General features: G+C 60.8%; 1 protein-coding gene across 3 annotated transcripts; it reads right to left on the bottom strand.

The window, feature by feature from the left end:
* Positions 1-11,268: 11,268 nt before the first annotated feature.
* Positions 11,269-24,818, bottom strand: LOC121498089 (angiotensin II receptor associated protein). Of its 3 annotated transcripts, none has more exons than XM_041768085.1 (5): positions 24,693-24,818; positions 17,230-17,264; positions 14,926-15,031; positions 14,042-14,216; positions 11,269-12,727 (listed from the first exon to the last, which is right to left on the bottom strand). In XM_041768085.1, exons 1-5 carry the CDS (start codon positions 24,717-24,719, stop codon positions 12,612-12,614), a joined length of 459 nt encoding a protein of 152 aa, XP_041624019.1. In that variant the 5' UTR covers positions 24,720-24,818; the 3' UTR covers positions 11,269-12,611. The 3 variants fall into 3 exon arrangements, with proteins under 3 accessions (XP_041624019.1, XP_041624016.1, XP_041624018.1); XM_041768082.1 differs by having other exon boundaries at positions 14,021-14,216; XM_041768084.1 differs by having other exon boundaries at positions 14,021-14,216; positions 24,705-24,794.

Here is a 24,818-nt window from a genome sequence, read left to right on the forward strand (position 1 = left end):
CTGGTTCTGCACCCCCTCGGGGACCACCTGGCTCCCGTGCCCTCCTGGCGCCTCCACCTCCCTGGCTCCTGCCCCTTCTGTCAAGGGGCGAGGAGCACCCCAGCCCTTGGACTTACACCGCCCCCTTCGGATTTCCCGCCATGGACCCATGTAGACCCTGACAATGGAGAACAAACTTTGAAGTGGACCCAGGGGGAACATATTTGATATTTAAACTCAATTTAAGTTTGCTGGGTGAGTGAAGACGTGCCTTTAGAGCTGTCAGCACTAAACCTAAGACTTCTATCCTGCTAAGGTTTACGAAAAGTCAAATAAGCTCGTGATCTCTGTTCCAATCTGTCAGCAAAAAGAGGACTTAAAACGATGGTTGATTTTGTCTGTCTCAAGGGTTTCATGGGTAATCGTTAGGATCACTTTCAAAGGCTCTGGCAACCTGAAGCTTTCAAGTCTCGCTTGGATGAGAAATGGGATTGAATGCCCTGGACATCGAGGTCTTTTCCAAATGAGAAAATATTAAAGCAATGATTACTGGACGCTGGTTGGTGCTTTTGGCTTCATATTGCAGACAAGCTGAGGATACTTGGGTCTGTGGGTAAACACGCTTTGTGCTTTACTGGAAGATTGTACTTCGGCAAAACATGTTTTTAAAATTCTGAAAAGTATGCACAAATTTGCCATCTAGAGAATTCTGGTGTAGTTCACAATTGGTGAAGACTAAAGTTCCTGAGGGTTAAAGTCTTGCTAAATGTAATTAAGACTGATGGAAATAAAGGAAACAACTCTGACTAGAAGAGGTTACGGGGGGGGGGGGGGGGGATCCCTGGGTGGCTCAGCAGTTTAGCGCCTGCCTTTGGGCCGGGGCTGGTCCTGGAGTCCTGGGATCGAGTCCTGCATCGGGCTCCCTGGATGGGGCCTGCTTCTCCCTCTGCCTGTGTCTCGGACTGTCTCTATCATGAATATATAAATAAATAAAAACAAATCTTAAAAAAAAAAAAAAAGAAAAGGTTACAGGGGGCCTGGGTGGCTCAGTCGGTTAAGCATCCAACTCTTGGTTTCGACTCAGGTCACGATCTCAGGCTCCACACTCAGCAGAGTCTGCTTGAGATTCTTTCCCTCTGCTTCTCCCCAGCGTGTGCACGCACGCTCTCTCAAATAGATAAAAAATTAAATCTTAAAAAAAAAAAAAGAAAAAGTTGGGGCTTCTGGGTGGCTCTGTCAGTTAAGCATCTACCTCTGGTTCAGGTCGTGATCCTGGGGTCCCGGGATCGAGTCCCGCATCCCTGCAGGGAGCCTGCTTCTCCCTCTGCCTGTGTCTCTGATTCTCTCAGTGTGTCTCTCATGAATAAATACATAAATAATCTTTTTTTTAAAAAAATGAAGCAGTCTAGATTTGGCTATCTTTGGTAAAAATGACGGTGATTACAGAGAGAAAATAGGTTTCAATAACATCTTTGTAGATACTAGATTTTAATACTATTTTCTGAATTCTTCTGGTTTCCTCAAATATGTAGCTGAAGGGGTCCCCCGGGCACACCCTCCCTCCCCCTGATCCGATGGTTACTAGCAACCCACCCCACAGAACCCCAGGATACATGGTTTATTTAGAGGCTTGCAAGTCTAATACAGCAGGGGATTTAACTCCAAAATGGAAGGGCCCCTACCGGGCTGTATCATGTTCTCCTATGGCCATAGAATCAGCAGGACATTCCTCATGGACTCCTACACCACGAATGAAACCTGTTCCTTCCTCGGAGGAAGCCAGAGTGCCAGCTAACGTGCCTTCTTGTTCCTGTGGGCCCGTGCAAGGCCTCACGCTTCTCTCCAAACAACCATGAAGGACTGGAGGAAAATTTTGGCCCACCTTGGGCTTCTCTTTCACTTAATAATATTGATCTCCTTCTCCTTCTTCTTCCTTTTTGGTGTCTCCCTGCCTGGTGCCAAGACTCCTTCACTGCCCTAACTTCCAGCCCACAGATGATCCTTTCTATTCAGATTCGTATGTGTTCTCTACCTTGGATTGGCTGCCTCTGCCTTTGGAACCTTCTCTATATAAAAGTTCCCCAACTGGGGCACTTGGGTGGCTCAGTCGGTGAAGTGTCTGCCTTTGGTTCAGGTCACGATCCTGGGGTCCTGGGAACGAGCCCTGTGTCAGGCTCCCAGCTGGGTGGGGAGTCTGCTTCTCCTTCTGCCTCTTCCTCCTCATGCTCACTCTCTGTGTGTGTCAAATAAATAAATTTTTAAAATCTTTTTAAAAAATAAATTTAAAAAATGTTCCCCAACTCACCAGTGTTGTCCCGTAGGAAGGGACAGCTCTATGTCCCTATTCAGCAGGAAGAAGTTACAGAGATGAGACCTTCCTCCCTCAGCAACCTTAAAGATTTAAGCGTCAAAATTGGGGAGGAAAGGATGAAGAGAACTAAAGCAAGAGAACTGTAGCTTAAATTAAATCTCTGGGCAGCGCGGCTGGCCCAGCGGTTTAGTGCCGCGTTCACCCCAGGGCGTGACCCCAGGGTCCCGGGATGGAGTCCCACGTCGGGCTCCCTGCAGGGAGCCTGCTTCTCCCTCTGCCTGGGTCTCTGCCTCTCTGTGTGTGTGTCTCTCATGAATAAATAAATAAAATCTTTAAAAATAAATAAAATAGGGATCCCTGGGTGGCGCAGTGGTTTGGCGCCTGCCTTTGGCCCAGGGCGCGATCCTGGAGACCCGGGATCGAATCCCACGTCGGGCTCCTGGTGCATGGAGCCTGCTTCTCCCTCTGCCTGTGTTTCTGCCTCTCTCTCTCTCTCTCTCTCTTTCTCTGTGTGACTATCATAAATAAATAAAAAAAATTTATTTAAAAAAAATAAATAAAATAAATAAATCTCTTTACTGCTCGCAGCCTGCTGCTGAGTACGTGAGACAGAGGGTGATGTTCCTCAAGCAACTCATAGTGATGTTGCATCACAGACGTACAACAGCCAGACCTCCAAGGTGTTGCAGACGTTTCTTTCAGCCACAATTCCCGACAGTCGCCTCTACCCCCTCTCCCCTGGCCCGGCCGGGCCCTCCACAGACGTAAAAGTCCATCATCAGCCACTCCTCACAATCCTGGTGCAGCTCTTTCTGCCCATGAGTCCTGTCCTTGTGCTTTAATAAAACCACCCCCTGTTTTTTGATTTTTGTTTTTTTGCACCCATAACATCTCAAGAATTCTTTCTCCAGGGACACCTGGGTGGCTGGCTCAGCGGTTGAGCATTTGCCTCTGGCTCAGGTGTGACCCCGGGGGGCCAGGGATCGAGTCCCACGGCGGGCTCTCTGCATGGCGCCTGCTTCTCCCTCTGCCCCCGGCTCGGCCTCTCTCTCTCTGTGTATCTCTCATGAATAAATAAATAAATAAAATAAAATCTTAAAAAAAAAAGAATTCTTTCTCCAGTGTTCGACTGTCGCTCCTGAACCGCACAGGGATCACATCATCCCCACTCTGTCCTCTCTTATCCTGCAGGACTTTCTCCCCGAACAGGCCAATGCAGCGGGGCTGCGAGCCAGTCCCCCCCACCCCCTCCCCCGGGCCCAGCCTCTTTGCTTCCACCCTGCGCGCAAAGAGCCCTCGGACGCGCCCGTCAAATCCGCCCCGCGCCCGAAGCCCTGGGTCCCTTGTTTTAGAGACGAGGCCCTGGGACTCCACGGGGCCACCTGCCCAGCAGGGGCTGCGGAGGCGCCCAGGCCCGGGCCCAGCTCCGCGGCGCATGCTCAGAACCAGGACCGCCCCGCCCCCACCTCTTTCCGAGGGAGCCCGGAGGACCCCCGCCCCCGCGGGATCCCTTCCTGCCCTGTGCCTGCCGGCTGAGTGCTCCTCCCCCTGCCCTGTCTGCCCCCCCCCCCAGCTAGGGACCTCAGAGCCTGCCCTGTGCCCCCCTCCCCTCACCCCCGGCGCACCTGCCCGGCTGAGTGCTCCTCCCCCTGCCCTGTCTGCCCCCCGCCCCCCCAGCTAAGGACCTCAGAGCCTGCCCTCCCCCCGCTGAGTGCTCCTCCCCCTGCCCTGTCTGCCCCCCGCCCCCCCCAGCTAAGGACCTCAGAGCCTGCCCTCCCCCCGCTGAGTGCTCCTCTCCCCGCCCGTCTGCCCCCCGCCCCCCCCAGCTAAGGACCTCAGAGCCTGCCCTCCCCCCCGCTGAGTGCTCCTCCCCCCCCCCCCGTCTGCCCCCCGCCCCCCCAGCTAAGGACCTCAGAGCCTGCCCTCCCCCCGCTGAGTGCTCCTCCCCCTGCCCTGTCTGCCCCCCGCCCCCCCAGCTAAGGACCTCAGAGCCCTCCCCCCCCCCCCCCCGCTGAGTGCTCCTCTCCCCGCCCTGTCTGCCCCCCGCCCCCCCAGCTAAGGACCTCAGAGCCTGCCCTCCCCCCGCTGAGTGCTCCTCTCCCCGCCCGTCTGCCCCCCGCCCCCCCAGCTAAGGACCTCAGAGCCCTCCCCCCCCCCCCGCTGAGTGCTCCTCTCCCCGCCCTGTCTGCCCCCCGCCCCCCCAGCTAAGGACCTCAGAGCCTCCCGGCCCTCCCCCCGCTGAGTGCTCCTCTCCCCGCCCGTCTGCCCCCCGCCCCCCCAGCTAAGGACCTCAGAGCCTGCCCTCCCCCCGCTGAGTGCTCCTCTCCCCGCCCGTCTGCCCCCCGCCCCCCCAGCTAAGGACCTCAGAGCCTGCCCTCCCCCCGCTGAGTGCTCCTCTCCCCGCCCGTCTGCCCCCCGCCCCCCCAGCTAAGGACCTCAGAGCCTGCCCTCCCCCCCGCTGAGTGCTCCTCCCCCCCCCCCCCCGTCTGCCCCCCGCCCCCCCAGCTAAGGACCTCAGAGCCTCCCGGTCTTCCCACCCGAGAACGGGGGCGGTGTTCCTGGCCTCCTGGACCGGCTTCGGAGTCCGTCCGCCTCTCTCGGGGCCTCCTTCACCCCCTGGGGCTTGAGCCGGGGGCGCCGTTGCTGTCCCGTCCGCGGAGGGCTAACGACCCCGGCGGGGGAGGGGCGCCAGGGAACCACGGAGCCTGCAGGTGCACGCGGGGGCTCGCGGCGGGGGCCGCGGGGCGCGATGGGGCGACCAGCCGAGCACCAGGGCCTCCCCGAGGGTCCCGGCCCCGCTGCGCATCCGGTGGCGAAGCGCGGGGCCTCGGGCAAGGGCTGCCCTTGCGAGACGGGAGACGCTGCCGGCCTCCGGGTCCCCCTGAAACGGCCCGGAGTCCCCCGTGCCCACTCCTCCGTGTCCCAGAGCCCGGAGGTGAGCCAGGCGTGCCCACCTGCCAGGCCTTTGCCCAAGCTGCTCCCAAGGAGCCTGCCTTTCTACCCTCTGTCCAGATGCGTCGCTTTCCCGGTTCCAACCGAGACAGGAAAGGGCACTTGGCCCCGGGTCAGAGGACCTGTAAGGCCATCGTTCTGCTGCTTGTGCCCTAAGGCCGGTCCCTAACTCCTAGGACCCTCACTCAGCTTCTCATCTGCAGCCGAGGGGTGGTATCGCCTCCTCTGCCGTCCCACCGGTTTGAGGCGAGCCTTTACCAAGTAACTGCCGAAGAGCCTCCTAAAAGTGAAGCAGTTCTGGAAGGAGGAGGAACGATTACCTCCTGCCCGAGTCTGTGGGTCTAACGTCTCCTGGATCTCGTCGACCACCCGCCCCTTCCGTTCTTCGGATCTTGGTGCTCTTTTATCTCAGGTAACACTTGATGCCTTGAAGGCGAGTTGGCCTGATACTAATGCGGCTACACCGGCTACACCAGCTCTCTTGGGTCATCATTTGCCTGTTCTGACTTCTTTTTTTTTTTTAAGATTTATTTTTAGGTAAACGCCACACCCAACGTGGGGCTCCAACTCAGGTCACCGAGATTAAGTGCGGCGCGATCCACTAACTGAGCAGGTCTGGCACCCCCGCCTGCTTGACGCTCTTTCCTTCTCGCAGGGCACCCTCCTGTGTCTGTGTACCTCGGGCGCGTCTTTCGTCAGCACAGGCAGGGCTGGGGGTCTCTAGGGAGTCATTTACAAAGGAATGATCGTGACGTGCATATACAAAAACCATCTTATTTTTGTGTTTGCTAATGGTCCAACTTCATGTTTCTTTTTCCTCCTTTCTCGACTTTTTAAGAATTGATCAAACAACCGCCACAACAACAGGGGAGTTGATCAAGGCTCTCTCTTCCCCACCGGCCCAACACTGTCCTGGAAGTTGCACATTCCACCTCTATTCTTTCATGGTTCTCGAGACACTAATTTGGCAGAATCTGAAGTTAATCCAGTGTTTACCCTCCTTGCGGACAGAAAAGGACTTTATCACACTGCGTGCCTGGCCAGCTCCTCCCGCCGTGTACCAGGACGGTTTTGATCACTAAATCGTGTTTACTGTTTCCTTGTGTACGTCAGCCCTTCCTTATGGAAAAATGCCTTCGGAAGATGCTTCAGATGTTTCTGTATCAAAGGTCTGTTGGTGACAAACTCTGTTGTCATTTCTCTGAATAGGCCTTAATTTTCCTCATTCCTGAAAGGTAACTCCTAGCACACAGCTGCTTCCGCACCACTCTGAAGATACCAGCCCCCTGTCTTCTGACTCCTTTTGTTGCTGTTGAGACATCGGTTGCCCATGTAATTGTCATTTCTTTTAGGACAACATCTTTTCTACCCGGTTGCTTTGGGGATATTTTTATTTATTTATTTATTTATTTATTTATTTATTTATTTATTTATGATAATCACAGAGAGAGAGAGGCAGAGACACAGGCGGAGGGAGAAGCAGGCTCCATGCACCGGGAGCCCGACGTGGGATTCGATCCCGGGTCTCCAGGATCGCGCCCTGGGCCAAAGGCAGGCGCCAAATTGCTGCGCCACCCAGGGATCCCCTTTTGGGATATTTTCAATTTAATTTTTAAATTAAAAAAAATTCTTTTAAAGTGATCTCTACAGTCTGACACGAGGCTTAAACTCATGACCTGGAGATCAAAAGTAGCCAGTCAGCCGCCTCCGCTCTCGGGATCTTAATGTTCATGTCTGGTGTCCTGAACCACTCATTCTATGTTTGCTATAAAGCGGTGCCAGAACCCTTCCAGGTGTCCAAGATTAAGCAATGCTGAACAAAGGGCCACCAGGATGACTATCAATGTGGATTTCTTACGTGCGGGGATTGTTTGGCTTCCCAAATCTGCATTTGGTGTCTTGTCTGTTCTGGAAAATTCTCTGCCATTATTCCTTTGAGTATTGCCTCTCTCTCCCAGGGGCTCCTTCCGAACTCCAAGGGAGTTATGTTGGATCTTGTCCTGCTATCCTCTGTTTCTTTACGAACCTTTCTTATTTGTGCTTTTTGGTATATTCTGAGCAATTTCTTTGAATACATCTTCAAGGCTACTATTCTTCTGGTGTTTCTATTCTATGAATTAAGCCATCCATTGAGTCTCTAACTGTTCTATTATTTCTGGAAATAATAGAGTCAACGGGTTATTATAGAACATTACCATGTCAACAATCCTTTTTTTTTTTTTTTCCTATTTATTTGTGGAAGTTCTATTTATTTCCTTTTAAATTCTACTTGGCTCCCTAATCTCCACATTGGCACATTCTGGCCCTAAAATCAAGAAGTCTCCATGTACCCCTTGGCCAAGTCTCCTCTTTGTGGGCCTGTGTCCCAAGCTATGAAATAAGGTGGATGTAGAACAATTGTGCCCTACCTCAGAGTGGCGGCAGCGGTGGTGGTGCTGGCGTGCTCTGCCAGACCTGCTCTGTCTTATTCCCTGGCCAAGATTTCTTTTTTAATCAAGGGTTTGAAATTAAAACTTTCAAACTGCTGGGCTGTGGGAGCTCGAAGCTTCTCTTGAGTTCAAGTCTGTGAATCTGAGTGTAGATTTTTGATATGGGGGCACCTGGCTGGAGCATCTGCCTTGGGCTCAGGGCATGATCTCAGGGTCCTGGGATCGAGTCCTGCATCGGGCTCCCTGCATGGAGCCCGCTTCTCCCTCTGCCTGTGCCTCTGCCTCTCTCTCTGTGCCTCATGAATAAGTAAAATCTTTAAAAAAAAAAAAGATCGTTGACATGGTAATGCTTTATAATAACCTGTTGACTCTGTCAACAGTCTCTACATTAATAGGTATGAACATGAGCCCTCAACTACCCGGAGAACTGGACCCTCAGGGCTCTGCTGTTGCCAGTGAGGAAAACTTCTGTTTTATAATTTTTTCAAAACTTGTAGAAAGCACTCGATAAATTATTATGGAATTGATCATGAATGAATAAATGGGTGGATGGTCAGACAGACTGATGGGCTCAGGACATGCTACCCCCAAGGCCTGGCACCGTGGCGTGTTGAACATCTTACCCTGAGCTTTTGGGGGGAAAAATGCCTGAAGCAAGAAAGTCACTCTGCCCCCGTCCCCTGAACTTCCCTGAAACAAGCCCTAAATCCCCTAGGTGAAAGGTATCCGCGTGCCGGGGAGAGAGGACATCCTTATCACCAGAGACGGGGGTTCCTCTCCGAGAGCTCTGCCTGAACCAACCTCGCTAGACTAACCCTGATCTTCCTGCTGCGTCACCCTCACTACCCCAGCCCAGTCCCCACCTCTCAATTCTTCACGCGTTCATCGTCTCGTTGTGTGAAAGGCACAAAACCGTCCTTCTGTTGTGAAGGTTCTCATGTACGTGGGAAAGTTCGAGAAAACGCACATGCTTTTCTCCTGTTCGTGTTTGTCAGTTTCAGACTTTCAGACCCAGCCAGGGACCCTCGGAGGACGGAGGAAAGCTCTCTCCTCCCCTACGCTCGTCACCCCCTCCCTCTCTCAATGATTAACACGGTCACAGCACAACGAGAAACACTGATGTCACACGTTTTCAGATCTCACTGGTCCCGGGGCCAGGCACTGGGACAATCCCCACTTCTCAGATGAGGAAACCAAGTCACAGTGAGGGAAGGGGCTGTCCTGTGTCTCGTACAGCCGGTCACGGGGGGCAGTGGGGATTTGACCAAAGCTTTCTGGCTCTAGGGCCGTTCTGGAGGGGGAGGCGGGGAGAGCTGGAATTTCCAGGCTGTTCTGGAGACTCGAGGCAGGATGAGCCTAAGGCGGGGGCCCCTGCGGGGACGGCTGGCTCTGGTCCAGTTCCGGCCAACAGGACAGGACAGTGACCTCTCCCGGGACCAGGGCTTATCTCCGGCTCCCTCATCTGGAAAGCTCAGCTTTGTGAAAACAAGAAACACAAGAGTTGGGAACCGGACAGGTGGCTTCAGCCCTCACCAGCAGGAGACCGGAGGCAAGAGGAGTTGGCAGCCTGCGGTCGAGTGTCCAGAGCGGCAGACGCTACAGACTAAAAGGCGGAGGCTGGCAAGAGTCTACAGGGACGCCGGGGTGCTCAGTGGTTGAGTCCCGCGTCGGGCTCCCCGCAGGGAGCCTGCTTCTCCCTCTGCCCGTGTCTCTCATGAATAAACAAATATTTGAGAAAAAGAGTCTACAAAAGCTGGCCTTTCTGGAAGAGCAGGCTGTTGAGACGGTCGGTCGGAAGCTCCATTCCCGTCTGGCCCTTCCCTGGACCCGGCCTTCCTGCCGGGGCCCCCAGCCAGGGGCAGCTGGAGCTCCGAGCTGCTCGGGCCCCAGGCCTTCTCCTTCTTACACCCCGGCCACGAGTGAATCCTGCCGCTCTGCCTCCAAAACACAGCCGAGGGCTGCCCTGTTGGGAAAGGCCGCCTCCTGCAAGCTGGCTGCATCCCACTCGCCGGTCACAAAGGGGCCTTGAGGCTGGAACACTTCCTTACCCAGAGATGCAGAGCCCACGCAGGCGGAGCTGACCTTGTCACCCGTGTGGGAATATCTTACTCTGTTTCAAGTCCAAGGTTTGCTCTCTTGTTCTGCTCAAGCATGCGTGTCATGTGGCCCCCGGCCCACGCCACTGCTGCGCCTGTCCTCGGGGAGGGGAGCGTCCTCCCACCGGGGCCGGAGAGGGGTGAGAGTAAGGGCGTGGGGGTTACTGCTGGCCAGGGGGAATGACCCCCCCCCCCCCGTCCCACCGAAGCTGGTCTTGTCCTTTCTCGGCGCGAGTAGAGCGTGGTCCGTCCAGGGCGCGCCTGCCCCGCTGCCCTCGGTGCCCCGACCTCCAGCACGCAGTGGGCAGGACTCGGATGTCCCTCCCTGGGACTGAGAACGGGTGCGCGGTGTTCTGTTCAATGTGGCCAGCAGCACCCCCACCTCTCCCCGCCCGCCCGAGCCAACAGGGGCCTTTCAGAGTGTAGGTCAGACCGTCAAGCCCTCCAGCGGCCCCAGGGCACTCAGAACAGGCCAAAGTCCCCACATGCCCTCCTAACCCTTTGCTACCGGGTCCCTGCTGCCCTTCTGACCTCATTCTTTCCTCCCTCCCTTGGTTCCAGCCACGCCGGCCTCCTGACTGTGCCCGGAAACAGGCTGGGCAGGCACACACATGCTCAAGCCTTCCCGCGAGCTGTTCCCCTGCCTGGAAGCTCTCACATCAAAGGGAATCGCCTGGTACTTGGGGCTTTTTCCCCGATGTTGGCAGCCCCAGCAGCTAGAGGACTCCCAGCTCCCACAGGCTCTTGGTTGCTTGTTGAACGAATGCTAGAATGTCAGTTAGGAGACCTGCTGTTTGGAGAGGGGGCACCCCACTGGGGGCCCTCGCTGTCCCTGGGCCTCGGATCAGGGCCCTGCTCTTGCAGGCCAACCGTCCAGCTCCCGGGGCCACTTGGCCTGCGGGTTCGGGGAGCCAGAGTAGCTGGGAGGTTCAGTCGCCGTCCCCCGAAGCCGGAGCAGCCCCTGGCCAATGACCAGAAAGCCCAGCTCCCCTGCTTCGCCTCAAGCCAGACACTGCATTCAGGGTGTGCTTCTGGGGACCCCTACCTAAGACAGGGGCCCTCCCTGCACCCCCCCACCCCTGTAAAGATCTGGTCTGATTTGAGGATCTGGGACTATGAGGACCCAGAGTCTCTGAATATACTCTTCCCGCTGCTTGACACAGGCAGTTAGCGGCCCCCCCACTGCGTCCCCCTCACCTTGTCATTCCCCTTGAAAACCTGATATATTCACAACATACACACGGGCATGTGCGGCGCAAGCCTGCCATGTGCCAGGGGCTGGTGTAAGCAGGGGACCCAGAACTTGCCCCGGAGGCCCCACCTCCGCCCCCCAAGGCTGCCCTGACCACGAGCTTGCAGGGTCCTCCCTTCTAGCCCACACTCCTCTAGTTCACCACCTACTCGCTCATGAACGACACACGGGCTCGCTTGGCGGGTTTCAAGTTCATGCTAACACGTCGCAGGGGCCACTCTGCAATCTGCTCACACGGGGGGACCGACGTTGACAGAAACAGGTGTGGTTTATTCACACACGCGGGCTGCTGAGCCACATCCAGAGTGCACGTACCGTGGATTATCTATTCACCCCCCTGACGGTGAAGCTGCCCCCGCTCGGTGTCCCTGGGTGCCAAGTGCAGGTCCCTCCCCATAGGACCCTTGTGGGGCTCCTGCCTCCTGACAGACTCCTGAGGTCTGTTCCCTGAGAGCAGGCTCCAGGTTCAGCCCCGCAGCCCTGGCTCAGCAGCAGCAGGTCCTGAGCGCCCTCGGATGGATGGACACGGGGCGTGGGGGGTGCGTGCCGGGGACAAGTGGGCCGGCCTGGGAGAGCGCAGGCACTTGGTCCAGTCGACACAGGGTAGGAGCCTGGCTGTGGGATGCTCGGGGCTTCTGGGTGCTGGTCCCCGTCCCCCCGACGGCAAGACCCAGGGTCTGCCCAGAAGAGGTCACCCCCCACCTACAGACCCCACAGCACCCCAGGATCAAGGAGCAGCCCACCAACTGTGCCGCCACTTCGGGAGCTTTCCAAGGGCCGGGCACTGCACGCTTCCCCTGCATCACCACCCCGGCAGCATTATTAGCTTCTTTCCAGAAGACACTGAGGTCGGAGACGTCAAGTCGCTCGAGATTCAAGCCGGTACCCGAGCCCTCTGACTCAGACACATGGAGGCCGCTGGCACCACGCAGCGCCCTCCACTGCTGGGCCTTCGCTGGGCCAATGCGGGGTGCAGGGTGGGCCCGGCTACCCGTGAGGCCACGTCCTCCCACAGCAGACAGGGCAGCTGAGCCCCGGTTCCCTGCGGACTCAAAGGGGAAATCGCAGGCAGGTCCAGGCACGGCCCGGCTGGGGGTTACAGGCTCAAAGTGCACGTAGCCACGTGCCCCGACGCCAACACCGGGCTTCAGGAAGGGCCGCCCGAGGCTGTGGTGGGTCCCAGGTGCCATCCCCAAGCCCAAGGACCCCACGCCACAAGCCACCAGGCAGCGAGCCGGGCTGCTCCAGGGCTGAGTGCAACCTGCAGGCAGCTCAGAGGCCAAGAGCCATGGGCAGAGCCTGGCTCGGGCAAGACTGGGACGGGGCTGCACGGGGCAGCTGCGGGAGGCGATGAGACCCCAGGTTCCCGGCCCTGGACCAGCGAAGGGAGAGGCGGCTGCAGGGAGCCTGGGATGGGTGAGCACTCAGGGCACCTGATGGGGGTTGGGGACAGGGGAACGTAGTCCAAGACAGGGGCGTGGGGTCAGGAGTGTCTCTGGGATACCACCCGCGGCGCAAGGGGGGTGATGCCGCTGGGCCATCTCCGGGCTCCACCACCCTCGCCCCTGCGCTGCGGCCAAAGCCGGCTGGCCTCAATACCCTTGCGGGGAGTGGCCCCTGCCCTCTGAGCCTACAAAGGGGTCCGCAGGCACCTCTGGTGACTCAATCGTCTGGTAGTCACTGCGCTCCTGTGACGGCCCAAGGAAACCTGGGGGGTCACAGGGGAAGGAGAAAGATGAAGGGTGAGGACTCGGGACATTCTACTGAGCCCCAACCAAGATCCACCCCCGACCAGGAGGGCACTGAGACGCCGAGGGGGTGACAGTCCCCAGCTTTTGGCCGGTGCGCTAGTCCTCCTGTAACCCTACACAGCAGGTGTTCTTTTTATCTATCTATCTATCTATCTATCTATCTATCTATCTATCTATCTATCTATGTATGTATCTATTTAATTTTATTTATTTTTCGAGCGGGTGCTCTTAACAGATGGGGAACCTGAGGCTCCAAGAGAGGACCTGACTGGCCCCGAGCGTAGAGCCTGAAGCTGAGGGCATTACGCCAGGGTGGCGCGAGCCTGCAGCCAGTGCCCTGGCCACCCTGCACTGGCCTTCCCGGAGCAGCCCGCGCTCAGCGCTCTCTGCCCTGGGCCCGCAGGGTCCTCCCCGCACAGTGGACACCACGTGACTGTGCAGAAGGCCCAGAGCTGGCACTCGCAGAGCCCAAGGTGTCAGGGGGGCGGACTCCGTGTGCCCATGCTCTTCGCTCCCCTCCTGCCCTGCACACCGTCCTGTGACCCAGCACAAGTCCCAGGGGCTCTGGGCGCCCGCTCCCTCATCTGTCCCATGGCAAGAATGTTCCTGGCCGTCCCCAGCTGCAGGCCAGGCCAGGGCAATGCTGAGGCCACAGGCCGCTGCTGCCCAGATTCAGCTGCTCCCGCGGGCAGGTTGTGGGCCCATCGGGCCTCTCTCCTTGGGAGGGGACAGTGGAAGGCCACCGCCTACCCTCTCCCCGCCTCTGAGAGAAGGGACGGGAGAAGCATGGGAGGGAGAAGAGGAAAATGGGCCAGCCACCACGAGGAGGGGGGTGGGGGCAGCGGCGGGCCAGGGGATGTGGCCGGGACGCCCCCAGACAAAGCGCCTGCGGTTCCGTGCCCGCCGGCCGAGGCTCCGTGGCCCAGGCCAGCAGCTCCCGTCCCTTGGCCGCGGAGCCCGCGTGCTGCTAGGGGGGCTCTAGGCCCGGCGCCCCGCAGGAGCCTACCCGCCTCGGGCTGCAGGCTGCCCCGTGGCATCCGAGCTCCGGTTGACACGGGGTCTGGGCGCGCCCCCAGCTCTGCCCGCAGCCTGTGCGCTGCGACACGGGAGCCTGCATTCCCACTCCCCGGCATTCAGGGGCCTCGCTCCCCGGCCCCACCCTCGGACCCCTGACCCCGGGGCCAGGCCCGCTCCCTGGGGCAGGAGCTGCGGGTCAGGCGGGACAGAGGGGCCGGGGGCGGCGGCCTCACCCGTATACAGCAGGCGCTCACCGCCGCGCTCCCGGTACATGTGGTAGACGAAGCAGCAGGACAGGGGCTTGAGCAGCAGGCTGAGGATGGCCATGCCCGCGCCGAAGCGCTGCGTGTCCGAGAAGCCCGTCCGCTGGTAGAAGATGCTGAGGTGGACGATGTCCAGGAAGACGGTGGCCGCCAAGCCGCCCAGAAACTGCAAGACAGAGGCACGCGGGCCTGTGCCATCCGCTGCCACGCGCGCCAGCCCGGGCGCTCCGTCCGCGCTCCCGTGTCCCCGGGCTGTGCTGGACGGCAGGTCGGGCCACGGGCAGGAGCCGCGGGTGAGACGCCCGACCGAGGGTGACACCGTTGAGCGCAGGGTGGACCCGGGTCTGGACCTAGCCCGTCACCACTCCTGCTCTTCCCTGTCCCTGAGGCCAGGATGGGGCACAAGACTCGGTTCCAGAACCTTTGGGATAGAAGGTCCCTCGGGTTCCCCAGTCTGTCTCCGCCGTGGGGAGCTCCTTCCTCTGCAGTCACCCTGACGGGCCCTTGGGGCACAGTGGGGCTGGGGGAGCGCCCCCGGGACAGAGTTCAGCACGGCTGCATCTGCTCTGACCTCATGACGGAGACGAGCTCCCCGTTGGTGGGGCTCCCAGCCGCACCCCTCCCTGGAGAGGCGGGTTACTGGGCACGTGCTCCAGCGCCCCCGAGGAGCGGGACACTGGGGCCCCTGGGGGACCCCACCCATGCTTCTGTCGGGGCGGCCACGAGGGACTCTAGGCTCTCGGAGCCAGGCAGGCCGGGTGAGACACCTGGGAATGGGGGGCGGGTGGGGGCGTCAGGATTGGGATGGGATGGGTGGGATGGGATGGGGGGCTGCGGCCCCCCAGGCCGGTCACCTCCCGCTTCCCCCGCCTCACCAGACTTATGGCATCGATGGAGTCCCGCTGAGCCACGGCCCACACACCCACGGCCAGGACGGTGAAGTTGGCCCAGGGATAGGGCCCCGAGAATGTGATGCAGCCCCTGTGGGAAGAGGTCCCGTCAGGTGCCCACCCTGCAGGTGCCCCCCCTTCCCGAGGCCACTGCGCCGGGGTCCCGGGCCCCTGTGAAGAGGCTGGGGTGCTCGCTCTCCTCCCGCCCAGCTGGGCGCTGGAACCGGCAACAAACCCCGTCACCCCTGCTTCCCAAAGGGACCCCGCTCTGGCCCCCGCTGGCCGCATGGTCCCCCCCCCACCAGGACCCATCACCGGGGGCCTGGCCCCGCGGGCCCCGGACGCCCACTCCTGCCCTCTGGCCCTTCCCTCAACAGAGGCGACTAACGTCACCGGGTGCCGCCCCTCGTCTGCTGAGTCTCCCACAGCTTCCTGCCCACGTGCCATGAAACACAGACCCGCCCCGTGGCCCGAGGAGCCCTGTGACCCGAGGGGCCCCATGACTCGCCGCCGGCCGCCTGCGTGCGCCGCCCTGAACGCGGGGCCTGCTGTGCCGCTTGAAGCTCGGCCCCGCGTGGACGCCGGGCCCTCGCCCTGACCGCCCGGTGTGACGCGCCCCTCGGCTCTTCCTCACTTGGTGCCGCCCCGTGTGGTTCCCGGGGTGTCGTCACCCACTACCTCTGTGGTCGTCAACCCAGCGAAAATAGTTAACACGGAGCCCCCGGGGGCGCCTGGCCCGTTTAGCCGCTTTACGTGAACTCAGGGATGCGTGTTTATGGTAACGACCCTAGAAAGGAGGCGCGAGCTGTGCCCTCGCTCTGAACATGAGGGAGGAACCCAGGGCCCGGGTGGCTCGGCTGGGGAAGCATCTGCTTTGGGCTCAGGTCACGATCCCGGGGTCCTGGGAACGAGCCCCAGGTCAGGCCCCCTGCGGGGCACGGAGCCTGCTTCTCCCTCTCCCGCTCCCCCTGCTTGTGCTCGCTCTGGGTCAAATAAATAAAATGTTTAAAAAAAAAAATGAAGACGAGGAAGCTGGGCCACGGGGAGATGACGTGCCTCGGCCCAGGCCGCACAGCCCCCAGGTGTGGGCTCAGGGGCCGCTGCAGAGGCCGCTCCAGTTCAGAGCAGAAGGTGAGGGGCGCCGCAGCCTTAGAAGAAGTCACCTGACTTCCTGCTCCTCAGAAGCGAGTGCGGCCCCGACCACAACCCGGAACCCCGGGACTCCTGACCCTGCTTCCCGAGGTCATCCGCCGTGACCGTGTGCGACACTCGCAGCCGCCCCACACGGGCAGCGTACTTGGGGGGCTGCCAGAGGCGCGGGAGCTCAACGGTTCCCAGCGCTGGCTGGACAGCGAGGTCGCCCCGGCAGCCCCACGGCGATCGTGGAGTCGCCTGACACCCTCGGGCCCCCCTTGGCGGCAGGCCCCGGGGGCTGGATGGCACGACACGCCTCCCCCCCCAGCCCCATAGGCAGGGGTGTGCCGTCCTTACAGATGGAAACCGAGGCCCCAGGGGGCGGGACACTCGGTAAGGTCACCGGCTGCACCCCGGCTGTGCCAGGCCCTGCTCAGATGCGTGTGAATCCTGAGTCGGCCGTCTCTGGGCAGGACTTCGATATGGGAAAAGGGGTCCAGCCCTGCGCCTCGGGTCGTGAGCATCTCCTTGAGTCACCCACAGGTGCTCGGCCCGGTGGCTGCTCCCAGACACCCTCAGTAAGCCATCGTGCCTATTAGTGTCTGAAGCTGTGCGTTCACCGCCCGGTGACCTCACACGGGTCAGTTATGCCCTCGTCTTACGGGTGAGAGAACGACGCAGGGAGTCCCAGTGACTGACCCGAGGCCACAGACACGAGGAGCTCTAGCCGCCCCCTACCCCCAGCTGCCTCGGGGAGTCCAGCTGCCCACGAGACCAGCCCCCTGGCTTTAGCACCTCACGCCCTCCAGACACGAAGGCCTGGGGAGGAACCAGAGTCAGCCAAGCCCCAAAGGGCAGTGCCTGGAGGAGGGTCTGAGCCGTGGAGACTGCCCTGGGCCGGCCACCTCCCCGAGGATGACGGCTTGAAGCCTCGATGGAGGGTGGGGGGGAGGTGGCAGGGATGGCAAAGGCCTCTGGAAGTCGCCTGCCCCACAGACAGTCTTGGAACACAGGGTGCTTGCTGATGACGTTCTTGACAGAGGGGCTGTTTAGTCTTAGACCTGGCCAGGAGACACGCGGGTAAGACCAGGGGACACGTGGACAGGATCCCGGGAGGTACGTGACCCAGGACCGGGCACCTGCGGAGTCACTCACCAGACCGTCAGCAGCCAGTGAACCAGCAGGATCATCTGTGGGAAGGAAGGAGAGAACTGTGAGTGAGACGCCCCCCAGGGCGGGGGGGCTTGTGGAGCCAGGAAACACAGGAAGCCCCTGCCTAGGACCTAACAAGCTTTGCAAACACCTGTTGAAATACAAAAATCCACCAGCCACACTGAGCGAACCAGGCTCAGGTGAAGGACGACGAGTGAGGCCAGGCCTGGGCTGCCGCGTCCCCTGGGGCAGCAGACGCCCACAGCCCCACCTGCTCCCAGAGGCGGGGGCTCCTCGGGGGCACCTGCCAATCGGCTCTGGCATCAGCGGATCCCTGGACTAGGAATGGCTGGGGGGGGGCGTGGGACTCCATCCACCGAGGCTGCTTTCTTGGCACAGCAGAGCTGGGGTATGGTGGGGGGGGGCCACCTGCGTGCAAGGAGCAGGAGAGCACCGGGGGGGCCGGGGGAAGAGCCAGGGGAGGGCGGCGGGGGGCCCGGGAGGAGCAGGCCTTGGGGATTTTAGCTCCCCATGCATCCCCATGGAGATGATAAAAGTGCTAATGTCAGTGTTAGAAAGCTTGAAATCATTTGGTGCACTACTTGTTAGGCTTATTCAGCCCTCATTGAGGTTTTAGCTGGAAACTTAAAGTGGATGTGTCATATGTAAAAAAGATATAATAAAAAACCAGGTCTGTAAGAAGAGGAATGTTTTCTAATATATTAGCTCTCTGAGAATGAAACTGCTCTTACAGCATGTAAGTCACGTTCCGGTTTTCCTTTTTCAAATCTGGTGGAAGTTTTCAGGAACGTTGCATATAATATATACTATTTGTATTTGTAAAAAAAAAAAAAAAAAAGCGGAGCACGGATTTTATCTGAAGTGCATGGAGGGAAGCCACAGAGGGCTTTTGTGCAAGGAAGTAACTTGCTGCGGTTTAAGGAAACAAAACACAACCCCCCACCCCCGCTTTTTTCTAGATTTCTGCGCTATCCCATCCCTTTCACCGTCCCGGATGTGTTTAAAATAACAGCCCTCTTCGTGGAACTTGTCTCCACTGCTGGTGACGGCAAGGGCCCGGCTTGGAAGTGGAGGAGGAGGCGCAGATGCCATGGGGAGGGCAGGGTGCTGCCGGCGGCGGGCGGAGCTTCAGGAGGAGGGCGCTGGGTGCCAAGGGACAAGCAGGGCCCAGCCTGGCAAAGGGGAGGGGCAAGGTGTGCGAGAGCCACAGGTGGAAACACAGACGGGGAGGCAGGAGCCAGAGCCCGGGCGGGGGGCGGGGGGCAGAGAGCAGACCTGGACCAGCAGGGGGCCAGGGCCCCCCTGACCCCCACGGGGGCTTCCCCGGGGTCCCTGTGGTAGAGGGGGGCCTTGGAGGAGTCACTCAGGGGATTGGGGGGTCGGGCTGGGGGGGACGCCGAGAGCCCGGGGGAGGGCACACAGGGCGAGGCCGTGCAGGAACAGCCCAGGCTTCCGAACCCCGCAAAGGGCAGAAGGGCACCTGCTGGAAGGAGTCGTGGCCGCGGAGGGAAGAGCCCCGCGAGAAGAGCCCCGCTTGCTGCGCACCCCGCGGCACCCAGCCCGCACGCGAGCCTTTGGAACAGACGCCACGATCGCTCCCCTCCTACAGAGGGGAAAACCAGACTCAGGAAGCTGAGGCTGCCCCGGGCTCCCCGGACGGCGGGCGGTGGGCCTAGGGGTCGGCGGCGAGTGTGACCCAGGCTCCCAGGGTCCAGGCTCCAGGGGAGCTGCCTGAGCCGGTGGCGACCAGGGCCCAGCACCCGCCTCTGGGGAAGCCGCTCTGTCCCCCCGGGGGGCCGGGCTGGCGCTCCGGGCGCGTCCTGAGGGCCGCACACCCTCCATCCTGTGCGGGGAGCGGAGGAGCCGTGTGCAGGGGAGAAGGCCGAGGCCCCTGACCGCCAAGCCTCTGGGGGCCCAGTGCACTCCTCACATTACAAAATGGGGACACCGAGGCACAGGAGGCTGAGGTGCTAGGGTGTCCTTTCGCAGAGGCTTACGAGACGTGACCAAATGGGGCTACGTGTCTCAGACATCTAGACTGTCGGCCGGTGCCCCTGGCATCTGCTTGGCACCCGCCTGGGGACCCAGCGGCGAGTGGGGCATACGTGGGGCTGGGCGGCCCTCCCAGAACCTCATGTGGCGGGAGACACCTGCTGAGCAGATCATCACCACAGAGTGAGGGGTCCAACGAGACCACCTTTTTTTTTCTTAAAGATTTTATTTATTTATCCATGACAGACACAGAGAGATGCAGAGAGAGAGGCAGAGACACAGGCAGAGGGAGAAGCAGGCTCCGTGCAGGGAGCCCGATGTGGGACTCGATCCGGGGACTCCAGGATCACGCCCTGGGCTAAAGGCAGTGCTAAGCCACCCGGGCTGCCCCAATGAGACCGTCTTTCCGAGGGAGATTCTAGTAAAGGAAGAGGAGCCTCCTGTACAAGGGGAGGGGCAGGGGGGTTACGAGGCCGGTGAGCGAGGTGGGCGTCAAAAAGAGATTTCACGGGGCACCTGGGGGCTCAGCTGATTAAGGGGTCGGGTCACGATCCCAGGGTCCTGGCCGGAGCCCGTGTCAGCTCCCAGGTCACGGGCGTCTGCGCCTCCCTCTCCCTCTGCCTGTGCTCTCTCCCTTTCCATCAAATAAATAAAATCTTAAAGAAAAAAAAAAAGGAGAGCATTTTAAGCAGAAGGGGCAGCACCTGCAAAGGCTCTGTGGCAGAAGGCAGCACGGAACATTCTGGAAACTGGAAAGATGCCAAGGTGGCTGGACAGGAGACCGTGGAGGGCACACAGGAAGCGGGGGTGGGGGGGCTGGGGCTTGTGGGGAAGAGTTCTGATCTGTATCTCAAGAGCCAACCACTGGCCCCCCCCCCCCAGTCTTGACAGGAAACCCTGCCCACAGAGGGGAGCCTGCCTCAAGGCCACACGTGACCGGCCGCAGTGGTTCTGGCGTCCGCCTTTCCCACTAAGAGCAGACCCCGGGGAAGGAAGCACAGGGCAGGGGCTCCTATCACCACCTTCCGTCTAAGACTCAACACCTGAGCCTCCCCCCTCGTTGGCCTTTATTCCAGAACCGTCTCCATCTCCAGGCGCTCTGGCTCCCACCTCCAGACCACGCACACGGCGGGGCTCCAGCACGGGGCGCTTCTGGGCCCCGGGGCGCCTGCGTGATGAAGGGAGGGTGAAGGGCTGAGACCCGCAAGCCGGCGGGGACGCGAGCTGCCGGGGGCAATCGCGGTGTCACCTGTGAGACAAAGACTTTGCCAAGAGCTAGAAAGACCTGGAATACGCAGTGGGCCCCTGCCCGAAGCCCAAACCTCTGCCGTCTGTCTCGGGGGGAGAGCGACCCGGAACTGGGCCGCTGGGTGCCCTCCACGTGACATCACTTTCATTTTATAGTTAAGAAACTTGGCAGCTTTGGATCGTGTCTCAGCCCCCGGGAGGAGAAAGCCCCAGAACACTACGCCTCCTCTCCCCGGGTGTCCCCATCTTTGTAAGGGGAGGGAGGGCACAGCCACGCAGGCCTGCAGAGGCCCGACGTCCAGGAGAGCTCCCAGCAGAAACCGAGCCATGTGGGCCAGCCCCCGCGACCCATGAGGGCCCCCCGACTCGTCTCAGCACAGAGAGCCACGTGCCGGCTGCTGGGGAGGTTTCTGGTAACCGGGGGGACACCAGGGATCCCCAGGTACCGCCTGAGACCGGGGGAGGGAGGCACTGGGCTCTGACAACGCGGCTGGGCAAGAGCAGAGCCGGGGGCTCAGGACTCTTCACACAGTGCTCGGCCCAGGGGCTGCCCGGCTGTTCCCCAAGAGACGGGGGCGGGGGGAGCCAGGGCAGCTGGGGTCGTGGGGTGCTGCCCTGGACGCCTGGGGTCTGGTCCAGAGGCCGCGGCTCTGGGTGTCTGTGCACTGGGTTCGTTCTCTGTGCAACAGAGGCCACCCTGTCCCCCCCATGTCCCAGTGCGGTGCCTCCCGCGCACAGACATGGTCCCGCAGGCACTGCGCGTCCACGCACCGACCACGGGTCCCCACATGGCTCAGGCTTCCTGCACCAGCACTAATGACGCAGCTCCCGCCCCCGACCAGGACCCGCTGTGTCTGCACTGCCCCGAACACGCATGTGTGTGCGTGTATGTGTGTGCACGTGCATGTGTGTGTGTGCGTGTGTGTGCACGTGCATGTGCGTGTGTGTGTACGCGCGCACCGACGCTCTTAGCCCCGAGGCGGCGGGACATCCCACGGCCCACACCCCAACGCTCAGATACACGGCGCTCGGTGCAGGCGTCCGACGGCTCTCGGGTCTAATAAAAACGCCAACGCCCCCCCCCCTCGTGGAGCGCGGGATCCTCCTCTTGTCACCCTAGGACGGAGCGTCTATTCTGATCCTCTTTCTTACGGGGAGCAAATGGACACTCCGGAGGTCGAGGCCTGAGTCACACAGCCGGTGAGCCGCAGGTGTGCCCACGCGCAGGGCCTGGAAGAGCAAGGGAAGGGCGGCGCGCGCAGGAGGCTGAGCCAGAGGGCAGGCCGAGGGCAGGCCCGGGGCCCAGGGCAGGACCCAGCCCCGCGCTTGCCACAGAGGGCCCCGGGCTGACCGGCGCGGGAGGGGCACACTTCCTAGGCAACCCGTTTGCATTAGTCCTGCGTAAACGTCCAGCGGCCTGCGGAGGGGTGGCAAGCCCCCCAGGGTGGCCGGGCTGAGAGGCCCACGGCAGCACCCCCGCCCCCCCGCGGCAGCAGTCAGGTGGGGCTTCGGAGCCTGGCCCCGGGGGGCAGGAGCCGGGACCCTGAGCAACTCGCCGAGCCCTCGAACTGCTGTTTGCTCTTCCATAAAGTAGGGCCCATCGTGCCCGTGTCGTGGGGTTGTTCTGTGGAGCCTGGGGCCCAGGGCGGTGGAGGGGGGCGTCAAACACAGGACACAGAGGGCACCTGGGGGGCTCAGCGGTGCAGCGTCTGCCTTCGGCCCAGGGCGTGACCCCGGGGACCCTGGATCGAATCCCACATCGGGCTCCCTGCAGGTGGCCTGCTTCTCCCTCTGCCTCTGCCTCTCTCATGGACAAATAAATAAAATCTTTAAAAAAACAAAAAACCACACAACAATAGCCTGCCAGGCGGTCAGCCCCGTGCACGGCCCTGCTCCCTACTACCATCAGGAAGTCGGCTCCCGAAGTCCTTAAGCCCGCACGCTACCCTACAGCCTGGACCTTCCTCCCACCCGCCTTTTCTGGAAAGATCTCCCAGACCGAAGCCTATTCCTTTCTAAGCCTGTCACAATGTCACGTCTCCGGCTCAGGACCTGCCTCACGGATGGGCCTCGGTTAGGGACAGCCCTTTGTGTGAAGGGCCTGGGGCAGCTGTTGCTTTCGCCGGCACCACACTGGCCACTCTGGCTGGGCTGGGCACGACAGGCATTCAACCAGTTGCCAGACAATGGAGGGGGTGCAGGCCCACAGGGGCGCATTTCCCCAGCCCCCGAGGGGACCTGACTTCAGAACATCCCACTGAAGTGCCTACGAGCAAGGAGTCAACAGCCACCCCCCAGGATGCCCAGATTTAACGACACAAACACAGAACGCTCAGTTTCGAATGCTGGTTAATAAAGCCTCTGTTAGGGTGCCCCAGACCCTGCCTCGGATATACTTATGCCAAAAAATTATTCATTGTTGACCTGAAATTCAAATCCAACTGGACGTCCTGTATGACACCAGGGGCAACTCTGGCCCCTCGCGGTCTCTCAGCACTTATTTGTCTCTGCCTGGTACCAGCTAAGATCTTTGGAAACGTGGGGTGCTGTTGCCTAAGCCAAGGGAAGGGCCGCCCGTCTCACTCGGGGGCACAGAACGTCGGCACAGCCCAGACCTGTGGGTGTGCTTGGCCTGTCAGGCCCATAAAGTTGCTCAAAAAAAAAAATTTTTTTTTTAAAGCCCCAAAGACAGCTCCCGTGGCTCAGAGGTTTAGGGCCGTGTACGGCCCAGGGCATGACCCTGGGGTCCCAGGATTGAGCCCCAAGTCGGGCTCCCTGCATGGAGCCTGCTCCTCCCTATGCCTGTGTCTCTGCCTCTCTCTGCGTCTCTCATGAATAAATAAATAAAATCTAAAAAAAAAAAAAAAAAGCCCCAAAGAGACTAAACCCTCCCGATGGATGGAAGGAAGGCTTCAAGGCTGAAGTCAGCCCTAACTGGTGGCCAGGAAAGGACCTGGCCTTGAAGTCTGCCCCAGTGGGTTCAAAGCCTGACTCTGCCACTTAATCCCGGTGGGACCCTGGCAGGTTACTCATCTGACCCGAGCTGAAGTTCGCTCACCTGCCAGGCAGGTGACAGTATCAGCTTTCTCGGGAGGCGGCTGTGATCAAGTGAACAACCTGGCAAGCCACAGACGCTCCAGGAACGAGTTTCTGCAGCTCTGCCTCAGCGGGTGCTCCCCGGGCAACGGCTTTAGGCGAATCTCGCATCAGAGAAAAGGGCGCGGGCATGGACCCCTCACTGCCTGGCGCCCCGCTGCCCCGACCCAGGTGAATATTGATACCCACCCCCCCCCCCCCCCCCCGCCCCTCGGATGCCCTCGGGGAACCTCCCTGGCTGGAAGCTTCTGATTAGAGAAAAATCTGCCCCTGGGGAGTCGTAACACAGACGCCCCCCAGTAACCCAAGCACGGGTCTCGTGTCCTTTCCTGGTCCCCCGTGTCTCCCTTTCCATGCTGGACACCACGGGGGCTAAATGCTTTGTCACTGGTGAGTAAGAGGGCGTCCCTGGGTATAGTGTCAGAGGGGGCGGCCCGACACCCCGATGGCAGGTCTGGGCCAAGCTCCCCACCTTCCTGGGTCGCCGATGCTGCCCGGGAGCCGCCGGGAGGGAGCCCGTGGGGCCAGGGGCGGCGACAGAAAGAAGAAGCCGCTGGCATCTGGAGGGGCGGAGGACAGGCCACAGGAAGTGAAGACACCCCAGGAAGCCTCGCAGTGTCCTCCTAGGGCCCAGGGTCGAGGTTTGCTGCTTTTAAGTAACTTCTATCCGCTGTTCCGGGTCTTAGGAAATAAGGGCGCGGGAGCTGCAGGCGTTGGAGACCACGTGTCTGGGAACTGCGGGTTTTCTTAACCCGCGGACGCCGGCGAGGCGGGCGCCCCGGGCCTGCGGGCCGCGGGCGGGGTCGGGCGGGTCGCGGGCCCCCGAGGGCAGGCAGGTGTCCGCCCGGCCCGCGGGGCTCTCGGGGCCCCTCCCGGCCCCTGGTGCAGGCCCAGGGGTCGGCGGGGTCAGCCGGGGGAGGGAACGCGCCGCCCCGCCCGGCCCCCGCGGGCCGCTCCCCGGAGCCCTCGGCCGCGGCGGCCGCCTCCCCTCGCAGCCGGGCCCAGCAGCCCTCGAGCCCACCGCTCGGGGCCCGCACCCCGCACCCCGCACCCCGCACCCGGCCGGAGGACAGCGACGCCCCCGCCCCGCCCCGCCCCGCCCCCGCCACCTTGAGGTTCACCGTGGGCAGCTCCATCCCGACGCCGGCCCAGGGCACCTGCGCGGCCGCCCCGGCGCTCCCGAGCTCCGGACTCCCGCGAACTAACTTGGCGGCCCCGCCCCTACGCCCCGCTCG

This window comes from Vulpes lagopus, chromosome 8 (genome assembly GCF_018345385.1).
Source record: "Vulpes lagopus strain Blue_001 chromosome 8, ASM1834538v1, whole genome shotgun sequence".
NCBI lineage: Eukaryota > Metazoa > Chordata > Mammalia > Carnivora > Canidae > Vulpes > Vulpes lagopus.